Raw genomic sequence first — 19,792 nt, 5'->3', positions numbered from 1 at the left:
TTTGTGCACAGTAAAAACATACGAAAAAGAACATTTGAGCTTTCAATGACAAAGATCTGATTTTGCACATGTACTGTCCAGAAAACACACACACACAAAAAAAATAAATAAAAACAATATTTTACAAGACTTTGGCTTCTTAGTTTGCTAGCAAAAAAAAACAAACATTAAAATATTTTGCACTGGTTGAAAAAACCATCTTAAAATAATGCTTGAAAAACAAATTTCATTGTCTTTTATTTTCCTGCTGTTGTTTTAAAGGAAAAGTCCGGTCAGCAAGGAATATTTAATTTTCAAAATCATAATTTATACCTGAAACTAATACGTTCACAGTGATTTAATGAATTTAGTGTTAATCAGTAAAAAAAAAAAATAATAATAATAATTTACGTTGTGATCACTGAGTCTGGGAGCGGCCATTTTTGCCCAAATATAGAAACCCCTCCCTCCTGCCATCTTCCAGCAGTGACGTCACGGTGCGGTAAGCCTAGCGCCATTCTCCCCGCTTTACAAGCTAAATCAATGGGAACTACTAGACACATCTGCAATCAACAACAATTATTGAAGATTTCCAGAGGACTTCACCATTGAAATTTAGTTGGCAGTAGTGTTCATTGACAAACATGGATGCCTCCAGTAAAGCACATTTAAATGAAAATTATTCTTAATTAAAAACCCTTATCATTGATTGATCAGGATGTAATAATTTCATATTTAAAGAACTTTTAGAAGTTTGTATTCTGAATATGAGCGGACTTTTCCTTTAAACGACTGCATCCCAAAAGAATAGTATCTCTAAAACCAAGTCAAAGTTTGTAATATTGACATTTCTTTTAATAACACCTGTTATCATGTATGTGTCCAAACCAGTCAAGTTACAAACTGCTGCTTCCCTCTGATCCACAGACGAGGCCAAAGGTTTACAGAAACAGAAATCCAGTTGTTGGCTCTGTCTGTTCGGTGGAAATAATAATAATAATCTGCCATTGATGAAAAACCTCTGTGGGAGGTTTGGGTGGCCTGTGCTATTCAGACAACCAGCAGTTGATGGTTTTCCTGTAAAGTACTAGTAGGCTGGACCAGTCTTCACATGCAGGAGCCCCAGTACAGCGGAGTGGTTGGTCACCTTCACCGTGTGCTGACTGGAGAGGCTAACGTTCTTCGCCAAGTAATCCACGCCACCTGAGAAATGATGGTGACAGAGCCAAAAAGAGTCAGGCAGGGACAGATGGTTTAAATCTTTAATCCCTAGTTCATATTTAAAAATTTACTTCGGTTTTATTTTTTTTTTAATCAATTTCCATCATAGGTGAAAAAGTCATCAAAAACTAATTAGTTCAATGTTTGTAAATGAGATTTAATGTCCATTTCTTCTGAAACCTGTCGGCATTAATATATTACTTTAAAATTAGGAGGGAAACTTTTGTCACCAAAACCTTCATTTCAGGCCCTTAATTCACAAACTTATTTATTTTATAGTTTTACTCACAATTTGATTTAAAAATATGATAACAAGAAAGTAATCAAATTAATAGACACTTTGAATCATAAAGTAACTGCATAGTTACTTTGCCTTGAAAATAGTTACTTTAAAGCTGCAGTTATTCTGTAACTAATTCGGATAATTGGTGGAAAGTAACTTCTAACTTTGATCCGTTAATGTCTGAATGTTTACCCAGTTTTGCAAAGAAATGTGATCATTTTAGTTGTTGCCATCACTCCCATGTTGAATGAAATAGTTATAGTTAAATTTAACGCTGCAGCTACATTTAATGTCAATTAAGGAATGAATGAAGCTGATTAGGGACACTAACCATCTAAGAAAAATATAATATTTTCAATCTTAACAATATTGAAATTCACCAAAATATAAAAAAAATACATTGCTTCAGTTTATCATGAGCTGCTATATATTTTCTAAACAAAAAAATCTGTTGAAAATTTGAATACACAAATAATTTTGTTTTAGAGCACCCATTGCTTTTTCTTAATTGTTACTCAGTGTTTAAAATTTGGGTAAAAAGAAAAAAAATCACTTTGGTTTCTAGAATCTGGAATAATGAACATACACATGTTACTCATTTTTACTAATCTTATTCATTTCCATTCCTCATTACCAAACAAGGCTCAAAAGCTTTAGTTCTGTAATTCTGCTTTTAACTCATGTCTCCGTTTGATTCAATTGAATTCAACTAATGGTGGTTTAAAAATAAATCAGTTGAATAGATTTATCAATGGGCTGCTCAGAGGCGCAGTGGGCTGAACTGCTGCCTTGCGGCAAGAAGGTTCTGGGTTGAATTCCTGGCTTGGGGTCTTTCTGCATGGAGTTAGCATGTTCTCACTGAGCATGTGTGGGTTCTCTCTGGGTACTCTGGCTTCCTCCCACAGTCCAAAAACATGACTGTTAGGTTAAAGGCTTCTCTAAATTCTCCCTAGGTGTGGAAGGTTGTTTGTCCTGTTTGTCTCTGTGTTGCCCTGTGATGGACTGGAGACCTGTCCAGGTTGGACCCCGCCTCTCGCCCGTAAACAGCTTGAGACAGGAACCAGGAACCCTTTCCACCCCGATTGGGATAAGTGTGACAGAAAATGGATGATTGGATGGTTTATCAATCTCACCATAAAAAAAATTCTTGCTTCAGGAAATCTTAAATCAACTACCCAGCTTTAAATACAACGAATTAAAGTGTTTCCTCATAATTTTTTAAGATATTGAGAAATTGAACCGGAATACTTTTTTTTTTTTATTCAGGTCTTTGTGGATAAATTCCGAAGACAGAAATCAGGACGAATTTCTCACCCAGAACCGTCTGCATCTAGTTTGATATCAACTAGAGCCAGTTTCATTTTTAAATATAATTTATTTTTACTCAAAAACCAAACAGCAGCTGTTTAGCTTGAGGATCAACTGTGAAACAAGAGGACATCCTTTCCTTTGTTTTTAATGCAATCACAAAATCTTTAAGAAACTGAAACTACTTGGTTTTATTCAAATAAGATATTTCTAAGTTTTCTGTTAAGAAAAAAAAACCTGGTGATAAACTAAGGGTTTTATTTTGAATGTTTGAACGCTGAATTTAATGAACTGTCTCCATCCTCTGCTTACCTTTCTGCGGACAGTTTTAGCGCTTTCCTCTGACATTTGACTCTTGTAGTAAAGAAGGAAGGTACTTAGAGATCAGTATTTAAATAACTGACATGCCTGTAAGTGTGCCTGTGTGTAAACACATTCTATCTCAGTGGCAGAGGACTATCCATTTGACTCCTCGCAGAGGATTTAAGGTATAAACCTGGCTGGCAGGAAAAACATCCCTTTAAAGGGGCCCTGTCACTAAGCCCTGGTGGAAAGCAAAGTCACACACACACAAATATTGCTCCCCCAACACCTCTCTAGGTGAATGGCATCTTGGCAGACAGACCTGCCCACGCATATATGTTCTTATTTATTTTTTTTGCTTCTTAGCAAAGGTGTGACAGTTTTCTTTCTGTTCAAACGAGGTTCTGAACTGTCAAAACCTGCTTATCTCCTCCCAGTAGCCCAACATACACACATCCTGTAATATCAACACTGTCAATTCTTCTGTCAGAGAAGTTATCGCCAGCTGAACCTGGGAGGAGCAACATCAAAAACGGAGGAAAAATATGATGAGAATTAATGCCAGCTTTCATGAAACATGCCCTCTGAGCTTAACTGCTTGTTGTTTCCTTCAGACGTTTCCATCTAGTCATTCTGTTATAGTTAAGACAAACTGCACGTTTGGTAATAAACATAATACATGTTCAATATATAACATACATGTTTCAGAAATGCTTCATACCAGCCTATGGATTTATTATCAGAAAATATTGAATTTACTCAAGTTGTGGATGGTTCCTCCTCCAATTAAAGAGGTGTAAATGTCTTAGCATCAGGTTTATCAGTGATGTTGTTGCTATGGACTGGTGGGGCTTTGTCTTCAGCAGTGGGTAGTGATCCTGTTTGTCTTGGTTAAAAAAGTGGTGAAGCAAAAAACAAAGGTTTTGATTTACTGGTGCTCCAGCCATGGTCATGAAATCTGGACCAGGAGAAGGAATGAATCCTGGACAGAAGTAGTGGAATCTAGCCTGTTATGTGTTAACCTTAAGAATATAATGATGAGCTCCATCAACCATAAGGAACTCAGACTAAAGTTGATAGTCCTTTTATGATGTGGAGACAGTTAATTTGGGCATTTGAGCAGGTTGCTTTCTGGTTGCCTGTCCCACTTAAAGGAGATTGCTGGAGAGACCCAACCCCTTAAGGGTTGGTTATCCTCCTGCTTTAGTGTGTCACAGATATTTTTGATTTAAGCCCAATATTGCAGCGTAGTCTGCGCTATTCTATGTTATTCCTTGGCACAATGCAAGAGGGTCAATCAGGAAGTAGCTGTGGATCTAGATACGGCCGAGGGGGTGAGGAAGTGGGGGCAAGTTTGTGCGACAACAGAGGGACATGAGGGCGAAAAAGAGCGGGATCCAGGTTGAAAAAGGGTCCCAGCATTCTCGCGCACCTCGCTTTTCTAGCTGTTCCAACTTCACGTCTTTTTCCACAATGGAGGTCATACAAAAAGTTGTGGATAAAAGTGCAACAGTGTGCAAGCAATGTGCAACATGTTTTGTTTATGCTAACAGCAACATGACCAACATGTCATGCTAACCCCGAAATCCCACACGCTCCGTCAGCAACCCCCGCTCCGCCCCGCTGCGCTCCAGACCGGCTGCTCAAAGCAAAGCCTACAGCCTCCACTGTGGCTCCCGTCCGCTCCGCTCTGAGTTCCATGGAGATCGTAGAGGGCATGCGCCAGATAATTAAATTCAAAGCAGCAAAACATGTGGAAATGATCCAAAAAAAAAAAATGTATGTGTATATATATATATATATATATATATATATATATATATATATATATATATATATATATATATATATATATATATATATATATATATATATATATATATACACATACATAAATTAGGTTAAGATATATTATATTTCACGTCTTCAAAAGAGACAAATTTGTTTTCTCCACCCTCGCCTCTGCCAGCCGTGAAATGAAACAAAATGTAGTGAAGAGGGGAGAAAAATAATTATAGTTTGTTGCGTTTCCATAACTCATTCTCTAAAGATCTCCAGATTATGATGGATTTCTAAACTGCAGGTAGCCGCAACAGACGACAGTGAGAAAGAGCCAAAGTCTCCATTTCCACCTAGACAGGTCCACTGTCATCATACTGACACTGGATTCAGTAAGACAGACACCATAAGTTGTGCTGGCCAGTAATAGTAATGGATATTTTGCAGGGATCTGCCTCTATCTTGGTTTAATTTGTTCAGATCTGAGCCCTGACATTCCCTTCATTTGATTGGTAGTACGTTTTTTTCTATCTATCTACTATCTAAGTTTTACCAATACTTTGTGCTTAAAGAACCGAGTGGATACTGCTTTAGAACCAAACGCGATTTGAGCAGCAGAAACAGCCGGTTTACATGCAAAGTATATGGCTGAAGTACATCAAAGGGTCTTGCAGGACATTTCGAAGAGCAGGAGCAACACTTGATGGACATAAGGGGATTGGTCGTCTAGTGGTTAGTGGACCTTCAGAGTTCAAGGCCCACCACTCCCACAGACCACCACTCTGGCTTACTGAGCCTGACCTCTTTTTTAACGTGGGGGGGCACTTAAACAGCAGTAATGTCAACAATACTTAACTCTCTGGGCAGATAGAACGGTTTGCAGTTAAAAGTCAGAAACTCGATGTCTGGAGAGCAGAAGCTCGCGACCGATCTAGCAATTTTACACCAGCAGTTGTTAATGTACATACAAAGCCCGCCACCACGAGTCTTACAGCTAAGTTCTTTGTTTCTATCTGCACAGTATAGCGTTAGCCCCTCCAGGCTGTGGCATTGTATTGCTGCAGCCCCGCTTCCTCCGCCTGGCACATCGCTTCCTCTGCCTGGCACATCGCTTCCTCCACCCGGCACATTGCTTCCTCTGCCTGGCACATTGCTTCCTCTGCCTGGCACATTTCTTCCTCCGCCTGGCACATTTCTTCCTCCGCCTGGCACATCGCTTCCTCTGCCTGGCACATCGCTTCCTCCACCCGGCACATCGCTTCCTCCGCCCGGCACATCGCTTCCTCCGCCTGGCACATTTCTTCCTCCACCTGGCACATCGCTTCCTCCGCCCGGCACATTGCTTCCTCTGCCTGGCACATTTCTTCCTCCGCCTGGCACATTTCTTCCTCCGCCTGGCACATCGCTTCCTCCACCCGGCACATCGCTTCCTCCGCCCGGCACATCGCTTCCTCTGCCTGGCACATTTCTTCCTCCACCTGGCACATCGCTTCCTCCGCCCGGCACATCGCTTCCTCCGCCTGGCACATTTCTTCCTCCGCCTGGCACATTTCTTCCTCCGCCTGGCACATCGCTTCCTCCGTCTGGCACATCGCTTCCTCCGTCTGGCACATCGCTTCCTCCGCCTGGCACATCGCTTCCTCCGTCTGGCACATCGCTTCCTCCGCCTGGCACATCGCTTCCTCCGCCCGGCACATCGCTTCCTCCGCCCGGCACATTTCTTCCTCCGCCTGGCACATCGCTTCCTCCGTCTGGCACATCGCTTCCTCCGTCTGGCACATCGCTTCCTCCGCCTGGCACATCGCTTCCTCCGTCTGGCACATCGCTTCCTCCGCCTGGCACATCGCTTCCTCCGTCTGGCACATCGCTTCCTCCGCCTGGCACATCGCTTCCTCCGCCTGGCACATTTCTTCCTCCGCCTGGCACATCGCTTCCTCTGCCTGGCACATCGCTTCCTCCACCCGGCACATCGCTTCCTCCGCCCGGCACATCGCTTCCTCTGCCTGGCACATTTCTTCCTCCACCTGGCACATCGCTTCCTCCGCCCGGCACATCGCTTCCTCCGCCTGGCACATTTCTTCCTCCGCCTGGCACATCGCTTCCTCCGCCCGGCACATCGCTTCCTCCGCCTGGCACATTTCTTCCTCCGCCTGGCACATCGCTTCCTCCGCCCGGCACATCGCTTCCTCCGCCTGGCACATATCTTCCTCCACCTGGCACATCGCTTCCTCCGCCCGGCACATCGCTTCCTCCGCCTGGCACATTTCTTCCTCCGCCTGGCACATCGCTTCCTCCGCCCGGCACATCGCTTCCTCCGCCTGGCACATTTCTTCCTCCGCCTGGCACATCGCTTCCTCCGCCCGGCACATCGCTTCCTCCGCCTGGCACATATCTTCCTCCACCTGGCACATCGCTTCCTCCGCCCGGCACATCGCTTCCTCCGCCTGGCACATTTCTTCCTCCGCCTGGCACATCGCTTCCTCCGTCTGGCACATCGCTTCCTCCGTCTGGCACATCGCTTCCTCCGCCTGGCACATCGCTTCCTCCGTCTGGCACATCGCTTCCTCCGCCTGGCACATCGCTTCCTCTGCCTGGCACATCGCTTCCTCCGCCTGGCACATCGCTTCCTCCGGCCGGGTCTGCCCAGCTCGTCTGCTGTTTTGTTTTCATCCATCTGTAGCACTCCACAGCTTTCTAAGTAGTCAAGAGTAGCTGTATTTAAAGCATTTTGTGACTGTAGCTCCAGCAGGTGTTGCCGGTCGTAGATGCAAGATTGATGCCTTGTTTAATAGCGTTCTGAACGGCATATTTTGTGGGCTTGTCCAGAGCTGTATCTGGCCGCTGCCGTGAGGCGCCACCATGATCAAGTTTATGTAATACAGGTGCTGGTCATAAAATTAGAATATCATGAAAAAGTAGATTGATTTCAGTAATTCCATTTAAAAAGTGAAACTTGTATATTATATTCATACATTACATACAAACTCATATATTTCAGATGTTTATTTTGTTTAATTTTGATGATTACAAATGACAACAAATGAAAATCTCAAATTCATCATATAAGAAAATTAGAATATTGTGAAAAGGTTCAAAATTGATGGCCCCTGGTGCCACACTCTAATCAGCTAATTAACTCAAACCACCTGCAAAAGCCTTTAAATGGTCTTTCAGTCTAGTTCTATAGGCTACACAATCATGGGGAAGACTGCTGACTTGACAGTTGTCCAAAAGACGACCATCGACACCTTGCACAAGGAGGGCAAGACACAAAAGGTCATCGCTAAAGAGGCTGGCTGTTCACAGAGCTCAGTGTCCAAGCACATTAATAGAGAGGCGAAGGGAAGGAAAAGATGTGGTCGAAAAAAGTGTACAAGCAAGAGAGATAACCGCACCCTGGAGAGGATTGTGAAACAAAACCCATTCAAAAATGTGGGGGAGATTCACAAAGAGTGGACTGCAGCTGGAGTGAGTGCTTCAAGAACCACCACACACAGACGTATGAAAGACATGGGTTTCTGCTGTCGCATTCCTTGTGTCAAGCCACTCTTGAACCACAGACAGCGTCAGAAGCGTCTTGCCTGGGCTAAAGAGAAACAGGACTGGACTGCTGGTGAGTGGTCCAAAGTCATGTTCTCTGATGAAAGTAAATTTTGCATTTCCTTTGGAAATCAAGGTCCCAGAGTCTGGAGGAAAAGAAGAGAGGCACTTCATCCACGTTGCTTGAAGTCCAGTGTAAAGTTTCCACAGTCAGTGATGGTTTGGGGTGCCATGTCATCTGCTGGTGTTGGTCCATTGTGTTTTCTGAGGTCCAGGGTCAACGCAGCCACATACCAGGAAGTTTTAGAGCACTTCATGCTTCCTGCAGCTGACCAACTTTTTGGAGATGCAGATTTCATTTTCCAACAGGACTTGGCACCTGCACACAGTGCCAAAGCTACCAGTACCTGGTTGAAGGACCATGGTATCCCTGTTCTTAATTGGCCAGCAAACTCTCCTGACCTTAACCCCATAGAAAATCTATGGGGTATTGTGAAGAAGAAGATGCAATACACCAGACCCAACAATTCAGAAGAGCTAAAAGCCACTATTAGAGCAACCTGGGCTATCATAACACCTGAGCAGTGCCACAGACTGATCGACTCCATGCCACGCCGCATTGCTGCAGTAATACAGGCCAGAGGAGGCCCAACTAAATACTGAGTGCTGTACATGCTCATACTTTTCATGTTCATACTTTTCAGTTGGCCAACATTTCTATAAATCCTTTGTTTTTATTGGTCTTCAGTAATATTCTAATTTTCTGATATGATGAATTTGAGATTTTCATTTGTTGTCATTTGTAATCATCAAAATTAAACAAAATAAACATCTGAAATATATGAGTTTGTATGTAATGTATGAATATAATATACAAGTTTCACTTTTTAAATGGAATTACTGAAATCAATCTACTTTTTCATGATATTCTAATTTTATGACCAGCACCTGTAAGGGCGTCTTGCTTTGTTGTTCAAATGTTTGACCTAAATGTAAACTGAACTAAAAGTTGTTAAATAGTTGAACATGAACAAGAACAAGAGTTTAATGCTTTCTCATGACATCATTAAAAATAAGTGCGTAAATTAATGAGTAAAATGTTAACCAATAGCCAGAAAATACAGGAAATTATTTACAATTGTGTAGGTGAAAATATTAATTTAAATCAAGTTATTACCAACAAAGGTCCATTAAGTTAAAAGACTAAAGCAGGATTAATAAATTAACACTCACTCTGGCCATACTGACTATACTGGTAACTTGCAGCTGTTACGACTGGATCCATGCTGTAGCCAGTTGTGCTGTATGTGGTTTGGCAGTAAGAATCAGATGAAGGAAGGCTATCCACCGTCTTAACTGAGACCTCTGCTGAATGCTGACTGCAGTTGGCTTGCCTGATATTGTGTATTGAAGAGTCCAAAGTCCTTGGATGAGGTGACAGTGAGAAATCACGGTGTGGCTGTGAGGAAATGCTGCATGAGTTACTCAAGACGCTCATAACCTGCAAACAGAAAAGAGAAGTCTTTAGGATTTTTTTATTTATTTTATCCAACTGATTGCATCGTGTCATTGACTTCCAGCATTCACACACTCCGGATGAGCATATATAGCAACAGTGGTCAGCTTCTTGCATTAGTTTAACTTTGCAACAATCTCTCAAACCATTAATTTATGTATAGACAGTGGAAATGAGAACTCCCAATTGATCGGAAGAACCCTTCAGTAGAGCCGGACCCAGTGATCTTCTGCAATGACTGACCGGAGTTTTGAGCAGGCAGAGCAGAGACATCATTTAAACAGTTAACAGCTTAACAGTTTAACAGCAGCTGCTAATCATATATTCCTTTCAGAAGGACTTTAAAGCTAAATAGAACTTAGGTACCATTTTTCACAATCAAGAGAAAAAAGAGGTCTCTCAGTTCAAGTGGAGATCAAGGCTGTGTCCGAACGGCAGCGTATCACTATATAGGGCACTATATAATGGTTAAGCTACTTGAAAAATGCAACTTGAAAAGTAGTGATCATCCACGGTCACTAGAGGAGCAGATATATCCCAAAATGCTTTGCAAGGATAGTTCTCGTAAAGCATTGCAGGATTTGTTGTCACAGCGGCCAGCTGTCACGACAGGTAACAAAAATGGGGCAGGCACCATGCGGGGAGGCAAGGTGATGTGACCAATGGGGAGTGAAAAGTAGTGATCATCTGTCCTTAGGTAACTGAGTACACTATAAAGTCCACTACACAGTCGCCGCTCTATATAGTGATGGAGGAATTTAGGGCTTAAGTACAATTAAGTGCGATTTTTTTCAATCATTGCACGCATCTGCTGCTCACACTGAACGACTAATCGCAGGGTTTAGTCGTACACTGTGAGCAGCAGCTTACGATTTATGTTCGGCCCGACGCTCTGATGCGATCTACCTGCTCACACTGTATGACTAAAAACTAGTGTTGCGCCGATGCCATTTTTTGGCCCTGATATTTATTGGCCGATAACGATACCATAATAATGTAAATTAATTGCCATCATGGCTTTGTCAAGCTGCTGCCTACCTTCGTGAAGCAGGAAAAAATCTAATACAAAGTGAATCCAGTAGAACTTTTTATTGCCTACCAGGAATGGGTGACAATAGCTGAATCTCAAAATGGTATCGGTGCCCTATTTGTTGGTACTCGCCGATACCGATACCACCATTTTAGGTCAGTATCGGGGCCCCGTCCGATACTGGTATCGGTATCGGTGCAACACGACTAAAAACCATGTCGGACTGAGCTCCGCAGTGAGATGGAGCTGCTCTGTAGCTCTCTATCCTGAAGCCAAACAAATAGAAGGGGGATATTAAGCTCATTATAGTGAACCACGCTGCCTTGGCAATTTGTGCAATTTTGTGCTGAGGGTCCTAGAAAGAAAGGGCCACTATGAGTTTGGAAAAAGGACGTGGCTGAGCAGGCGTGGCTGCTGCAGTCCGTTTTACAATTTTACAGACAGAACTGCATTTCAATCATGGCATCCGTGCCATTCTGCTGTGTTTACATCTGAGAGGAAGAATAAAAAGAAGAATCCTTGTTTGCGCCCTGAGTGATTTGATCACTACGGTCGGGAGAAAATCAAACATGTTTGATTTTCTCCTGACCTCACGATTCCTGATCAGGAGGTGGTCGTTAGAGGCTGATCGCCGCTCGTAACCCCCTTACACTACATGACTCACGACACACGATCAGGCTGAAAGTTAGCCTGACAGAAAGATTGTCGCATGACTGAAAAATCGCCCTGAAAATCGAACAGTGTACGCCTGGCTTTAATTACACTGTTACGCTGTTGATTTCGTCAACCACGAGCATTTCATCAACGCCCCTTTTTCCCGTGACGATGACGCACAAAAATTGTTTCCAGAAAATAAAAATATGACGACATAGGTTGTGTGCACCAACCACTGCACCACTACAACACGCCCAGAGGATCAGTACTGTTTACCTCGACTTTCATTCCTTTTATTTGTCCAATACCTAAATCAATTAAAAAAAGGGGAAAAAAAGCTTTGCCTCTTTTCCAATAACATCTGAATCTGGTTTTCATGCTATCTGGGATTTCTATCAATCCGCTCCATGACTTGTCATAAAAACAAACTAAATATTTGTGTTTATCTTTTGGATACTTTAGCATCCGAGTTGACAAGATGCCCAGTCAAAGGGCTTAGATTTAATAAATTTAACAGCAGTTAAAATTTAAAGAAGGCAGTTGTCTCCCTGACAGGATAGGAAAAACACAGCCGACTGCTGGATGATAGACAAAGGACAAAGACATGTCTTTCATTTTTCACCAAAACTGAGAATAGTCATTTTAGTTTTTTAAATTGAAATCAGCTTTCATTATTTTCAATTTTTTTATGTTGAAACTACTAAATACATAAGTGTATGAAGTAAGGCTACATCATATTTAGAAGGTGGGGGGTTGAAGCTGCAGAAAAGACCCCCATCCCCCCCCCCTCCACCTCCTTATCTCAGGCCGACAGTTGTCAGGAATCACAAGCAGAGGTCTGAGTTAGAGAGGCAGACAGGCAGGCCTGGGGATATGGATCAAAGAGACAGAACTGGAGAACCAAAGCGGCTCTGATCCCCTAAAACACCATCCTCACTCGCTGGTTTTTCTTTTTCACCCCACTATCATATAGAAAGTAGAAAAGCTCTCAGGCACCAAGCTAGAATAAACCTTCCTCACACAACATTCCGGTGTTGAAGGTAAAATGTATCCTAGTGTGATTTGCTTAGTTCACATATGGGATAATAGTTATTTATAGATTACTGTGTGATTGAAAATGAACCATTTCCCCAGTAGAAAAGATGCAGTTTAAATTGGTGGTTGTAAAGAAGGATAGTTTTAAGCTAAAAGGCTTTAAATGAATTTATCCAAATAAGTTCATTTTGCATCTTTAAGGAGTGCAGCAAGAACTTTAAATGCAAATCTTAAGCTTTTTGATATGAAATTACACTGACAGTTTAAGAGGCTTTCCTTCTAGCAGTAAAAACACAAATCAATCAACAAGCAATTTAAAAGACTGACTGGTGACAAGACTTTGCCTTTTTTAAGTCTAAGTGCAATGTTACCATTTGGACTGAATTATTGACCAACAGACCTACTGGAGCCTTGCTGCTTTTAATCCTACATGATAATTAGATTTAAGACTCATAGCTAGAGCTTTTTTTTATCAAAACAATTAGTAAAAACAAATGAAATATAAACAGAATTTCTAGAGTTCAGCAAAATAAAAGTTTATATGCAATCAAAACAAAAACTAGTATTAATCAGTGTTTTATACATTTTTAAGCGTCAAAAGTCTTTAAATGTTTACTTCCGTTTCAACCATAGGTGGAAGTCACATAAGCTCAAGCATTTCCAGATCATTGTAGCTCAGTGATATTGCTGATTCTGTGTGTTACATTTTCTTAAATTGAAGCAGATCATAAAAGAAGCAAAATAAGGGTGAACATCGGCCAGGCATTTGAGCATTAGTGCCACCTTTAGGAATCAAATGGGATCAGAGGATCGTTAGCACAGGTAGGTAGGTAGGTAGGTAGGTAGGTAGGTAGGTAGGTAGGTAGGTAGGTAGGTAGGTAGGTAGGTAGGTAGGTAGGTAGGTAGGTAGGTAGGTAGGTAGGTAGGTAGGTAGGTAGGTAGGTAGGTAGGTAGGTAGGTAGCTAACCAAAGGTCAGCTGGTACTGTATGGGGGTAAAGGCATGTTGCTGTAAGTCTATAGGGGCTCTTCTGCAAGTGAGGTAGCTGGAATGGGAGATGCCAAGCGTGAGTGCGCTTCCTAGCCTGGACCAGATAAACTAAAAAATAACTCCTTTACATTTTTTGGGACATATTGAAAGGTGCCAGAAGTTCATCTTGGGAATCTTTTCTCTTCAGAAACCTAATATATATATGAAGCAGAATGTAATCATAGCTGGAAAATGTGCAGTCATAGCACCCTTTGACATCAATGAGAGCTCAATAAAATCAGTATATAAAAAAAAAAAAAAAACACGGTTTCCCTTAGTTTCCAGGAATCTATTCCTAGCATTAAAAATGATGACATGTTTAATCGTCTTAAACCTCTTTTTTTTTTTACTTTATCTTTCATTTATATGAAAAAAAGAACACAAGTGAAGGGAACAATGCAGGGAACAGATTAGGCTGTACAATACAGTTGCTTCCTGTTTACATGTAACTGTTATCATAAGTCTTAAAATATGTGGGGCTATTGGTGTGTGCGTACACCTGAAGTGCTTTGCCTGACAGAAATTGGTGAGGGCAGAAGGAATGTGCCATAGAGTTTATACGCAGAAACAGAGCTGAAGAATGAACACTGAAAGGGAGTTACTGAGACGAAATATTGTCCAACTGAGAAAGAAAGCAGGGAAGCTAAGGAAGGAAAAAGATTATATAGAGAAAAAAATTCCCAGGGGTGAAAAATTAACAACCATCTGAAAATCAAACTCAAACGCAAAAAGGACAAAACACAAGAATAAGCTCAGAAACTAGAAATAGACCTAAAAAAGGCAAGAACTTAATTACACAAATGAAAACAGAATATAGCAATACCTTATTAAACATAAAACACAGCAAGGAAATGCTGTACATACATACATAAAAGAAAAACAAAAGTGTTAATTTATCCCTTAACATAGACATTAACCCTGGATCAGTGCATTTTGGTCTTTTCTCTTCGTATTCTTTTATCTGGGTTTTCAAATCTCCAGTCAGTCATGGCTGATGTCTAAATTAAATTTTTGCTACTGCTACTTTTACTACTTTATTCTACTTTAGCGATAGTTTCATGGTGTTGCTTTATTGTTTATCTTGTACCATGTCTTTCGGTTGTGCTGTTCTTTTTTTCATCTCGTTGCAGGTGATGAAGCAGACTGAAAATGTTTTGTCATTGTCTCCTTTCTATCTCTTCTTTCTTTCATTTTTTCTCCCTTTTTTTTCTTTTTTCCTTTTTCTTCTTCTGCTCTATTTACATTGCAGTGTCCATATAAACTGTAAAACTCCCTGCATAGTTATAATAAAGCAATTTATATGCATGAAACAAGTGGAACAATATGGCGATAGCCGTACTGCTACACTTTTGAAAGTAAAATCTGTTGGGCTCTTTTTGGCATCAAGACAATTATTCTTAATGCCACATTGCCAGACAGGACAATGTTAAAAAAAATAAATAAATAAATAAAAAAAATAAATTACATTTTTGTAGATTATTTTGAATAGAGTGTAAAAAAAAACACATTAAAAGAAAGTATTAAGCAATTTGAACAATACAATTAAGTTAATCTGGTCGATGGCACAATAACCTGGATAACAGCCACAGTGCTAATTCTAAATCCAAAGCTTGATCTTCTAGGAATGGCTAATTCCCAGAGGCAAAGAATTGACTCTAACCTTCTAACTGCTATTTGAGCGATACCTCCCCTGAGGCCACTGTGCCATTGGGGATCCTACCAGAGGCCTTTAGCCTCTGGTAGGATCCCCAACTGGCCCATCAAATTTACACAATTCATAGAATAGGATTTAGTGTCCTCAAAGTTTTTAAAACCGTTTACATTATACATACATTATACAGTAACCAAAAAGGCCTTACCTGTTGAGAAAGTCCATTACTAACAGGATTGCTCTGAGCTGCAGAGCTCACAAAGGCATCAGGATAACTGGAGAACCCATGGCGGTTGGAGGAAAGAACATAGGTAGAAGCACTGTCAGCACTTGACAAACCCATTTGGTGCACATTGGATGGAGGTAGAGGTTGTGGTCGATGAACTGCGTCATCATTCTCTAAAAAAGTATTATGAAAAGGCTTTGTATGAACAACAGACTCAGACGGCAGCCAAAGAAAAGTACAATTTCCATCCAGTTTCTTTTAGTGTTGGGAGATGTACTTAGCTTCCTCTTTAAATAGATTTAGTTATCAGAAAGAACCAAGCTAGAAATGCAAATCTCTAAATTTACTGATTGGTTTATTGATGAAATCTGGGTCACGACCAAAACAAATAGATCCTGAATATAAGCGGCTAACAGCAGCCTGGACAATCCTAGATTTCTTTTTAATACAGTTGCCAAACTCACCCAGAGCCATAGCTCTGTTGAACTGGCAAAGGACTGCATGCAGCAAAGGACCACAGGCCGGATTCAAACCTGGGTCGGTCGTGTCGAGGACTAAGGCCTCCGTACACGGGTCATGCGCACTAACCAAAAACTGTCGTCATTAAACAGATTATTTAATGGCAGTAAGCTCTCAGCTAATAGCCCAAGTTAGTAAGTTTTCAGGGGTACAAATAAATGCTAGTTGTTTACTTCTTTAAGAATGGAAATCCGACAGGTTAATGCATCAACAATTGTAGTTATCACATATTTTTTAGAGTAGTAGGAGACAATAACAAACTGATAAAACTATGTCACGTATTGCTGAACAAAAGCCTATAGCAACATAACCAAGTAGCCTGTCCCTGTATAAGGCTTTATCAAGTCTGAGGAACTTTAACACAATCTATCTATCTATTTATCTATCTATTTATCTATCTATCTATCTATCTATCTATCTATCTATCTATCTATCTATCTATCTATCTATCTATCTATCTATCTATCTATCTATCTATCTATCTATCTATCTATCTATCTATCTATCTATCTATCTATCTATCTATCTATCTATCTATCTATCTATCTATGTCAGTTGAGGTTTATTCCTGGAAAGTGTTGGCGAGTGAAAAACCATTTAGGAGAGACTACATGCATGCATGTTTTTACCCTAACCACTGCACCAGTTGATTTTTTTTTTTTTTATATATATCAACTGGCCGCTGTAGCTTTGGCTTTAAGCCCCGCCTCCAGACATCGGTTAAGGAATTGCACAGCGAGAATTGCAACTAGTTGTACAAAGTTTTTATGCTGGACGCCCTTCCCAACACAGCTGAGATTTAAACCAAGGTCCCAATACTTAACTTCACAAACAGATAAATCATTTATAGTAATGACTTCTGGAAACCAGAGTCAAACAGTTACAACACAGAGACACTTTGCTTTGTAGTGATCATGATTGGTGTATAATACCTGCTTTACCATAGGAAAGAGTGGGGTAGCTTGAGTCTGAAAGCTGGTATGCTGAAAATGTCGACACCCCTGCAGAGGGAAATCCATTGGGCATGAGGTTGTTGAACGCAGCTAGTTGACTGGCTCCTGCTTGCTTGCGCCACCTGGCTCTGCGATTGCTAAACCATACCTTTTAAAAGAAAAGATAAATATGTTTACAGTATAGTAAACTCATTCTGAGGTTACTGGGACAACTGTTTATGCTTATCTGATACCAATTTAAGGTTTCTTTCTAATATAACTTGACTGTTATTGATCTACCTCTATGGGATTTTTTGTTTTTGTTTTAGATATCCTGTTTTGGATATTTTAGACATGTTTTAAATATCTTGTTATATTTTAATAATCAATATAGAATATATAAATCTGTATTTTGATTTTAAAACACGTAGGGGTGTCGTGGTTACTTTGCCAATCACCCTGACTGAGGGCTGCGCTGGATGCAGCTCTTGCTTTAAACACATTCTACCTCTGAAACAGAGCTCAGGCATCCATTGTGAAAGCTATGCAGGAGCACAACTGGCAATGGGTTCAGTGTTGTTTATTCCATCCCAGCAAAAGCAGTGAGACCTGAATCTGATAGAACGGTTTGATGAGAAAAAAGAACTTTAAGAAAGGGAGAAAATAATTATTATGGATATTATGGCTTATTATGGTGGAGAGACTTTTAGCTCAATGAATTTTATTTACCGTATTTTGGCGACTATAAGGCGCATATAAACGTCTTATTTTTTTCCTCAAAATGTGCGGCGCGCCCTATGTGTGTTGTTACTGCGGACGTTGTTGAGACCACCATTAGAACGTTAAAGGGGGAAGTGTGGGCGTGGATTGGCTGGATGGACAGAAACTGCCGCCTATGGTGATTTTTAAGAAAAAGACTTTGCCTAAATAGACTTTTCCAGGAGGAGTCGTTATTAAGGCAAATGAAAAGGGCTGGATGGATGAGGAGATGATGAAAGCGTGGCTGAGGGAGGTATATGTAAGGAGACCAGGTGGTTTTTTCCACGCATCACCATCGCTTTTAATCTGTGACTCCATGCGTGCCCATCTCACAGCCGATGTGAAAAACAAGGTGAAACAAATGAACGCTGTGCGCGCTGTTATTCCGGGAGGTCTTACAAAGGAACTTCAACCGCTCGACATCGGTGTGAACCGGCCGTTCAAAGTAAGGCTGCGAGCAGCGTGGGAGCGATGGATGACCGACAGAGACCACAGTTTCACGAAAAGTGGAAGGCAGCGCCGGGCAAGTTACGCCACCGTTTGCGGATGGATTGTAGATGCTTGGACTAACGTGTCTGCTGGCTCTGTTGTTCGAGCTTTCGCAAAAGCCGGCATAATTTCTGAGGAGCCGTCCGGCACGGAAAGTGACTCTGACAGCGAAGAAGGGGAAATTGGCATATCTGATTTAGCGCAGCTGATTAATTCAGAAACAGAGGATGATGACTTTGATGGGTTTGATTAATACTTTGTAATAAATACATGAATAAATCACAATCATACTCAGTTTTGCTCCCGCTCTATTTTTAAATACGCAGTAGAGGTATTTAAACATAGTAGAGGATATGTACCGGTATATAAAACCCGCGCCCTATAATCCGGTGCGCCTTATGGTCGTGAAAATATGGTATATAGCACAAATTCACAGCACATGTTATCCCAAGGCTCTTTACAGAGATTATCAACCAGATCATTCAGTCAGATTGGTTTTATATCTAAGGAAATCCAGCTGATTGCACCGACTCATTGACTGGAAAGCAATTCCTTACACCAAGCATGCCTTTAGTAACAGTGGAGAGGAAAACTGCATTTAACAGGAGGAAACCTCCAGCAGAACCAGGCTCAGTGTGAGCGGCCCTCTGCTGAGGCCCACTGGGGTTCAAGGAGACAGAAGCAGAAGCTTGGGTTCAAGGATACCCACAGTTTCAATATGGAGGCAGAGCGAAATGATACTCATGTCATTGTAGCATGTCCAGCCTCTGTGGGTAACTACAGTAAATATTTAACTTGCCAAATGAAGTTTGGTCAAGCAGCTTGCTGGTGAAGATTCTCAGTCATCCAGGTCATAGTCATTCCAAGAAAAGTTAAACAACAATCCACTGGACTTTCTTTTCAAAGTTTGAAGACGTTTCGGTTCCCATCAAGGAAGCTTCTTAAATTAAAAAATGTCTGAATTAGCGTTGAGATCCAAGCTTTAGAAAGTTGCACAACAAAGCCTTGTTTTGGCTTAGAAAACGTGCAAATCAATCAGATCAGTCAAGTAAATCTGTTTATAGACAAAGCCAATTAGCTTGCTAGTGTTGCTCAGGGGTTTAATGTATGGGGTTTTTGTTTTCATTGTGTGACATCATCGGTCGAAAATTATTTTAAAGATAAAAAATTTGGAAATGAAAAATGTTTAGTTCTGTTTATCTATTAGGAAGTTTAGCCTCCATTTCCCTCTTCCTTGCTGATGCAGACTGACCAAGATATAAATATATTATAAATCATACTCTCTGTCTGAAGCGTCTGTATTCATGTTGTAATTATTCTGTCCAGGTTTGAAAGGTTTTAATGCACTTCACATTTTGAAGGGTTTAAGGGTATCAAGTTAGGTTCAAGCCATCGGCATCGCCAGACCCCATTTACTGGGGCAGGTACCCCAGTATAAATGAGCTGTGCCCCAGTAAAAATCTCAGGAATATTTGCAGCAATAATACATTTTGTAATACATCAATTTAGATCGTTCCAATGGGAGGAGACGTATATTTCT

General features: G+C 41.0%; 1 protein-coding gene across 2 annotated transcripts in view; it reads right to left on the bottom strand.

Annotated features, from left to right (window-relative positions):
- Positions 1-651: 651 nt before the first annotated feature.
- Positions 652-19,792, bottom strand: part of LOC119776079 (paired box protein Pax-7-like) — a 37,851-nt gene continuing 18,710 nt past the window's right edge. The window contains exons 6-9 of one of the 2 annotated variants that reach the window (XM_038274303.1): positions 17,014-17,173; positions 15,536-15,726; positions 9,647-9,914; positions 652-1,182 (exon numbers count right to left, since the gene is read on the bottom strand). In XM_038274303.1, coding sequence (XP_038130231.1) covers positions 1,067-1,182; positions 9,647-9,914; positions 15,536-15,726; positions 17,014-17,173 — 735 coding nt within the window. In that variant the 3' untranslated portion in view covers positions 652-1,066. Of the gene's footprint in view, positions 1,183-9,646; positions 9,915-15,535; positions 15,727-17,004; positions 17,174-19,792 lie in introns of both variants that reach the window. The other variant, XM_038274304.1, reaches the window with a different exon arrangement.

The sequence above is a fragment of the Cyprinodon tularosa genome, unplaced genomic scaffold (genome assembly GCF_016077235.1).
Source record: "Cyprinodon tularosa strain WSP-4 unplaced genomic scaffold, ASM1607723v1 ctg906, whole genome shotgun sequence".
NCBI classification, from domain to species: domain Eukaryota; kingdom Metazoa; phylum Chordata; class Actinopteri; order Cyprinodontiformes; family Cyprinodontidae; genus Cyprinodon; species Cyprinodon tularosa.
Note: the sequence above shows the minus strand (reverse complement) of the source record. Positions and strands in the feature narration are given on the sequence as shown.